Here is an 8270-nt window from a genome sequence, read left to right on the forward strand (position 1 = left end):
TAGGGAGGTAGAGATGTTTTAATTCTTTTGGTCTCTTGTAAAGTTGTTGGTGATGCATTTTTGGTATTGTCTTCATACTCTTTCATGGTCCTCCTTTTTTAGAGGAGTGGTTTCCTATGGAGGTGGAGTTCCTTCATAAGGATGTTTCTAATAATCTATTCCTACTCCAATTTTTTCCATACCTTTCCTTTCCTTATGTTTCCTTTTTAGGTGTAAGCTAAATGTATACAAGAGGGCTGGTTTAAAGTTAGGGGGTGGAGTGCTTAGGGTTCTTCTCTTTAATGGCCCAAGATGCTATGTATGTTGTGTTTTTTTTTCTTGATTGGACTTGGGTTTCTCTTTTTTGTCTTCCCTTTCTATGAATATATTTTCTCATAGTGGTTGTGTGTGGAATATATTAGAATATGTAGGTTTCAAAACCTCCTAGTCTTATTTTGTGTTTTTTTTTCACATTAGACTTATTTCTGGTGGTCCTTTATTCTTTTATTAAAGGACTTCTACTATGGATGTTTATTCTACCAATAGTAGACCTATAAAAGATGTCCAAAATGTTATGCATATAGTAGTTTCTACTTGGATAGTCTTGGATTCTAGTTTTTCATCTTACCTTTCTACGATCATAGTTGTTCCTAGTCATTTTAATTGTAAAACATTGGAGGAAGTGTTTCAAATTATCCTGGTCATCATTGGTTTATTTTATGTTTTGATTACTTATCCCATACTTCATTAGTGTTCTGTTTGTAAAGGTTTAAAGGTGCCCTTCAACAACCTAGCACTTCCTTGTTTGATATTTTGTCTCATGCAAAGAATATTTCCAATAATATTGTTTTTGGTTATCCTAAACCCCTCGATTTTGACTAGGAGCTCCTTTGTTTGGCTCACACCCTTCTTCTTACTAGTTTTTGGCTATGGTCAAAAGGATCTTAGTTCTTGTGAGTTCCTTCATTTTGTTCCCCTAAGTGGTTATCTTTGCAAAGGGTTTGACGCCTCTCCCAATTTATGTAATTAAAGAATTACAATCTTAACTATTTAATTTATAAAAATAAAATATAAAATTGTAATAATAGACTTGGAAGGTTTCATAATATATGAGCCATCATTAAATTATAAGTAATTATTTTGTATTAATGTTTTAGATTATCTTATATGATTTATCATTAATTTAATAATAAAATGGGAAGAAAAATTAAGATGCAAACTGAAGACATGCGTATGTATGTGTATGTGTATGTGTATGTGTATGTGTGGACATACATAGGTACATACATGCATTCATGTACATGTATATATGTCTATAGATACACACACACACACACACACACACACACACACACACACACACACACAAATATATATCTATATTATATTTGATTGAAATTTGTTTCCTATTATAAATCTTGTATTTTTTCATCGGGAGACACGATGTTGGTAAAGGTTGTGGAATTTGGTTTTATCCTTTCCAATTAAAATTTCTCTAATTTTCTAGTTTGTTTTCAATAGATTCATTTTGTGCATATCCTATGATTATTGTAGTCCACAATGGCACATCTCTTGGAGACATTCCATCAAATAGTCAAATACCTTCTCTATTCTTCCACATTTTATTTACACATTAGAGTTGCAAACATTTATAGGAGCATATAAAATTAAACAACATGTCTCTTTCAGGAAGATTTATGGATTAAAGGAAAATGTGTGTGTGTGTGTGTGTGTGTGAGAGAGAGAGAGAGAGAGAGAGAGAGAGAGAGAGAGAGAGAGAGAGATAGATAGAGAGAGAGAGAGAGAGAGAGAGAGAGAGAGAGAGAGAGAGAGAGAGAGAGAGAGAGAGCAAGAAGAGTATCATATGGCCATATTTCTCATCAAGAGTAATATCATAAGAAATGTATCCATAAAATGACCTATGGAAACAAATATTGGAGTTCTTCGACACAAGGAGGAATGGGATAACACACTATCATCTGAACTAATATTTGTAGAAAATTCTAATTATTTTAACTAAGTTTAACTCATGTGAAATACTTGCATTTAATTTGTTAAAAAATCCAAACTCAATATTTCAAGCCTTTTCACAAGATTCTAGATAGCTCTAAATTGTAATTTAGGCATTAAAGTTAAACTCTACTCATAGATCGCCATTATAGGGTCCCAATTTCATAGAAACATTTCTAAAATTAGTATATTATAACCTAAAAATCACTGATATAAGCTCAAGTCAGAATTAGATATTAACTAAATTGAATTCACTTCAAATGGATAAGTGATTAAATTGTTTAAGAGATATTTTCCATTGAATTTATTTTTTAAAAAGTACATCACTTTATTTGATTTGAAATATCAATCATGTTGTAAAAAAATGTTTCACACTAAAGTTTATAATCATTATCTATAATGATTATTAAAGTTCAAATATGCTAAAAAGGGGGTTAATGACAAGATGGTACATTAATTTACATGTGCCCACATCCTTTTATCCTTAACTTTACTAGACTCACTCATGTTTGTGACTTTATATGTGCTTTGGAATACATATTCACACCTTAAAGTGGACGAAAATTTTGATGAAAAACTTGTGTACCTAGAATTCACTTTAATTTTGGATCAATTTTGATATAATATATTAATATGATTACATTAAAGCTCATGTAACACTTTTGCATTAGATGGCACTTTTCTCAATTTTTATCCATCTTCATTTTTTTCATTTACACTCATTCCCACATATTTTGTTTCTATATTGAGCACATGTGTATGATTATTCTCATTTATTCACTTCATGATTGAGCCACTTAACCAATCCAATATTGATCCCTAGATTTGATATCCCTAATCTTTAGTTGATCCCACATATAATGTGCAAGATTAATCTTACATAGTACACATGAAAATTTTCATTCAAATTATAAATTTCAAATTAATCACTCTTACCCTTTAATTGAAAGCATTGGGGTGGTAAACATCTATGTGACTATTTATCATGTAGTGGTCTCTAAAGTCATTGCTTAGAAATATAATTCACATAAAAAGAATAGCTAGCATTAATGAGATTATAAGGAGCATCACTAAAAGCATATGGATTTGGAGCATTACAAATTATTAGTGCTTACATTAGAATTAGCATTTAGGCCATTTCATAATTATTTTCTCATTGTCAATGCTTGGCCAATATTGTAAGGATCTTCTTATAAAGTTGACTATGAAGAACATGAACTAATTCAACAATTTCTCAAGGTATTTCTATTAATCATTGATATTTATCCATCAACAAATATCAAAGTGCGCTAAATCTTACAAGTTTGTATTTCGCTAGATCAAGACCACACCCAATAGATTAGATCTCCACAATGTAAAAACGATCCTAAGCCACAAGATCAAAACAAAGAAATACATGTATCAATGCAACCAACATTATATAAATATTATTATTCAAAACTATAACAAATCAAAGGTAATAGATCAATTCAACTAAATATCAAGATTTTAATTCAAACTTTATCCAAATTAACTTGGAGACATCAAAAGACCTCATAAAAGATTTTTGATAGATTTTATTATGAAATAAAAAATTAAAACATAATATTTATTTTTATTAAAAATATATTTTCAAAAATTTGTACTTTATTCTAATTTTATCTCTTCCTATGAAAAAAACATCCCATCAATATAGTACATGAAATCTCAACTTTACATACTTGATTATAGCTGAATCTTTATCAGATTAACTTAGAGACATAAAAGATCTCTTGAAAAGAAGTTTTTACAATTTTACAATAAAAATAAAAATTAAATTTATAAAATATCTTTCCAATATATCTCTATTAGATTGTTAAACGAATATCCCACTCAATATCGTGCTTACACGACAAGCCCATGAGCTGGAAAACTTACATAATTTCGTCGCTGCTTGTCATCTATTCATTGCATATATTTTCAGCATTGTCGGGTAGCAGTTCGACTTTTCGTCGAAGTGTGAAATGGCAAAATATGCCCTCCAAAGTTGAGATTTTGGGGAATGGAAGGCACCGATCTTCGTATTTTCCTAAGCTGGTAAAAGCTAAAGGTACTTCCCTCCAATTTATCAATGACGACAAGCTTTTCAATTAATATTCTTTGGAGATAAATCTATGCCTCGGGTCACAAGTTCGAATCTCCTTAAACGAAGGATTTTATGTTCTTCTAATGGCCGCTCAAATGTTCTTAGTTTAACACACAGCGCGCGCCAGAGATTTTACAGTCTAGCCTCACGGCATGTCAGACTTCAAGAAGCGGAAGAAATCTTTCAAGAATTTTATGAAAAAGATTATGGAAACCATTGTCAATCTGAACAGCTTTGGAGTTCCTTGTACGACCTTGAATATGGATTCCGGGAAGAAATTGGAAAGAAAGGGAACCAGCAGCACTTGGCGAAATGTTAGGGTTCCTCATGGATATTTCGCGGTCTATGTCGGCAAAGAAAAGCGAAGATTTGTGATTCCGACGGCTTCTTTACCGCATCCTTTATTTCTGATGCTGCTGAAGAAAACAGAGGAAGAATATGGCTTCCACCAGAGAGAGGGTTTGGCTGTTCCCTGCGATGTGGAAACCTTTGAAAATGTTATGTTTACTATTCGCAGTAGTAGATCGGCTTCTGGACAGTTTTATCTTCCTGAGCAAACTCAAGCTCACCGCAGCCCCTGCCATTGCATGACAAAAAATTATCAAATCAAATATTTACGGAAAATATGTCAATGTCTTTGTAGATCAGCATAATCTTTCTTCTTTCGTCTCCCTTCTGTTAGTCTTTGGTGATATTTGTATCACAATCCTGAAAATTAAAGCTTACAGTGTAATTTTTGCAATTATTTCTAGATCTAATACGTTTGCTGTTACCGTATCGCAAAGTTTGTTTTGAACAGCAGTAAATCAGCCTCTTGAAAGTTCTATCTGGAGAGACTGCTAAGAAAACTCATGCTAATTCGAACCCCTGACAATTCATGCATGAGAATTCAGAAACTAAATATTTATCGAAAATATGCCAGTAGCTTTGTGATAATCTTTCTTCTTTCTTCCGTGACTCTTTGATGTCATTTGTAGATCAGCATATTTTGTATCTAACTCGGCAAAATTATAGCTTACAGTTTATTATTTCGGGATCAAATGCATATGCATATGTTGTTATGTAAATGCTATGTTTGTTATACACAGTTATTTTTAAATATCATATATTGAAAAAAAATTAAGTTTGAAATATCAATTATTTGTTAAAAATGAAGCTAAGAGCTTCCATAGCTTAGTGCAACTCCTACCAATGTATGAATCAAAATAGGAAACAAAAATATTTAATGAAATTATTTCAATATCTTTGTAATTCAGTACAATCTTATTTTCTTTCTTATGTGACATCAAACGTCTGCATGCTTTTCAATGACGCTTTGTCTGCTGTGCAATTACTAATCTTATTCAAACTTCTCTTGTATCAAAATCAGGGAAAGTTTAGCTTAAAGCGGAATTTTTCTTAGTATTTCAAGATCAAATTCATGTGTTGTTACTGCCGGTATATTCTGGTTTGTGTTAATAATAGTAGAAAATAAATTTCAGTTTTTCAGAGGAGAATTTGCAGTGGTAATCTTCATACAAAGATTATTAGTTCCTGCCATGCATAGCAGAAACTATAGGGATGGGGTTGTGCATAAACTGTGATTAAGCTGAGCTTGGGCAACCAATTAGATTTCACCCATTCTTTATAATAGTGAAGTTGTAAGATTGCTAACGTAAATTTCAGTTGAATTTTTTTGGGCGTTTTATTATTAGTCTATGGCACAATAGCAAAGGAAAGTTTTACAGTTCTAATGCTACAGAAGGCACATGTTGAAAGGTTTTGAGCAGCGCACTTCAGGGTTGGCAGATTACAAATAAAAACAAAAAATAATGTCTGAAGGCACCATCAACTTCTCATCCCTCATTGTCCCAGCCATGAAAAATGTGTAGACAACACTGAAGAAAGTCGAGCCTCACCAAAAAAGAAAACCAATGTATCTAGCATGCATGCACCTTAGTATACTTTCCACATTGTTTCCACCCTCAGTGGGTTCCCTAGATAGTAACTATGCCTTTTTCCTGAAGCCCCTACTAGAATTTTTTTGTTGAAACTAAGTTCCCCTTCATTGTTAATGTCTATCCCTATTATCTCTATAGAGATAACCCTCACGAGGTATAAGTATCATTAGTTCTCTTTATTTATTTCATCCAGGTTTGAATGGTTAGGGTAGTCTCTTGAATGACAATGTTATTTGAGTAACCATCTTGATTTTATGCTATAATCCTTTATCAACATATACACATTGAGTTTTTACTTTATTCATAAGTAAAATAGATTTAAGTCATAATTGTGACTAGAACTTGTAACCCAATTTTCTTGTTTGGAATGTTTAGGAGAATAGTGGTAGGATTATAGTTATAAATAATAATAATAAGAAACAAAAAAAAAAAAAAGATTTAATTCATAACTATGACTAGAACTTGTAACCCAGTTTTCTTGTTTGGAATTTTTAGGAGAATAGTGGTATGATTATAATTATAATTATTTTTTTTAAAACTGTATTTTGCAAAAAAAAAATTCAATACAGTACCCATAATATTGGGTTTTGAGGTAGCTAGCATTCTAGTTTTATTTGTCAATCTGATTGTGTTGAGAAAAAATGTATGATTTTCCATTTTGGGAAGCTAGCTACTTTTGCCACTGTCAACAAAGGTGATCTTCAAATTATATTTCTTCTTTTCAATTTTCTCATGTTGTGGTTCTACTATAAAAAAATTCTCTAATTTGCCCACTTTTATCCCAGTATTCTAAAACTATAACTTTAAATCCCATGTTAACTAATAAGGTTCTAGATAATTTTAAAACCAATAAAGGGTTAGTTGTGTAGAATTAATTAAACTAGGGCCTATATTGATTCATGGTGCACTGTAATTATTTTTTGTTCTTGGTGCCTATTCTCTCAGCCCTAATCCAGTTTACTAAATATTCATTATAGTTTTATATCATTTCATTGTTATGTGCTTGAGAAATGCATGTTTGCAAAGGTGGTTGTGATGTGCCCTTTTCTAGTCAATATATGGATGCAATTTGTTTTTATTGAGTTCATATTATCGATAACACTTTATCATTTATATAGTCAATACTTTTACTGAATGACATTGGTTATGTCTAATATTTAGAAAAAAATTATAGTGAAACAAATTGATTTGAACTTTAGAGCTTGTTGTCATCTAACATCATCTATCTATCTATCTAATATCATCTTATTGGTTTTTTTTATTTTGGAAGATCTTTATACCAATTGAAATAAAATCCAAATAGCAAAAATAAAGTACTTGGGCAAGGAAAAAATATGTTTGGAAGCTTACATACTTTTCAGCAAAATGGTTCATCTTTGGTTAATAGAGGATTAACTTCATATAAGGGCCAGGGCCTTAAATTAAATGAATGTTTTGGCTGGTTGGTTTAATGTTGGAGGATTGTGTGCTTTCAAAATTATATCATACTTGTTCCATGTTTTCCTTGTTTGTAGGTTAGAATTTTTTGGTTTTCTACTATGCAATGCTAGAATTAAATACACAACCCTAACCTTTTTAGAGTACCTGAACTAAAACACCAAATACCATCTGTCATTTGTAACCGTGATTAGTAGGAACTAGCATTTAGTTATGACACAAACTATTTTTAGGATGTGTAATTTAGTCATGGTAAAGAAGGGGTTTATGATTAATGCTTTATGATTTTGGGTTGTTGGTGACTATTCATGTCCAATTCTTTGTCATATGGTCGTGTTCAACTGTTGCACATTCACTTGTGTGCCCAGATAAATAATGACCCTTAGTAAAACAAAATTTACAGGAAAAGTTTTAAAAAAAACTTGTAGCTATAGTTGAGGCATTGTCTTAATACAACACTAAAAATTAGGAAATATATCTATGCATTTTAAATACTTACCTTTATTTTATATTATATGTGTTTTCAATATAATTTACCATTAAAAGCTATTGTTAACTTTTTAAGCAACTATTACATATATTTTCTAGAGACATGTTTATATAGGATCATATTTGTCTCTAAAAATCTAGTTTGCAAGCACCACGAGTTGATGGAATGACCATTGCATAACTAAAAGATCTTGAATACAACTATCTAGGCTCCTTTGGGCACTATTACATAAGCTATCAGAACAACAGAGGACACCTTGAAGTACATTTCAAAGATGGAGATTCAAAGTATGGCATGGCCATGGTAAATA

General features: G+C 31.3%; 1 protein-coding gene across 1 annotated transcript; it reads left to right on the forward strand.

The window, feature by feature from the left end:
- The first annotated feature begins 4163 nt into the window (after positions 1–4163).
- On the forward strand, positions 4164–4760 carry LOC149530690 (auxin-responsive protein SAUR29-like). Its single transcript, XM_089811273.1, has one exon. The coding sequence runs from the start codon at positions 4246–4248 to the stop codon at positions 4744–4746; it is 501 nt and encodes a 166-aa protein (XP_089667399.1). The 5' UTR covers positions 4164–4245; the 3' UTR covers positions 4747–4760.
- Positions 4761–8270: the final 3510 nt, after the last annotated feature.

The sequence above is a fragment of the Cupressus sempervirens genome, chromosome 11 (genome assembly GCF_028749045.1).
Source record: "Cupressus sempervirens isolate cs-2001-9-10 chromosome 11, ASM2874904v1, whole genome shotgun sequence".
NCBI classification, from domain to species: Eukaryota; Viridiplantae; Streptophyta; class Pinopsida; order Cupressales; family Cupressaceae; genus Cupressus; species Cupressus sempervirens.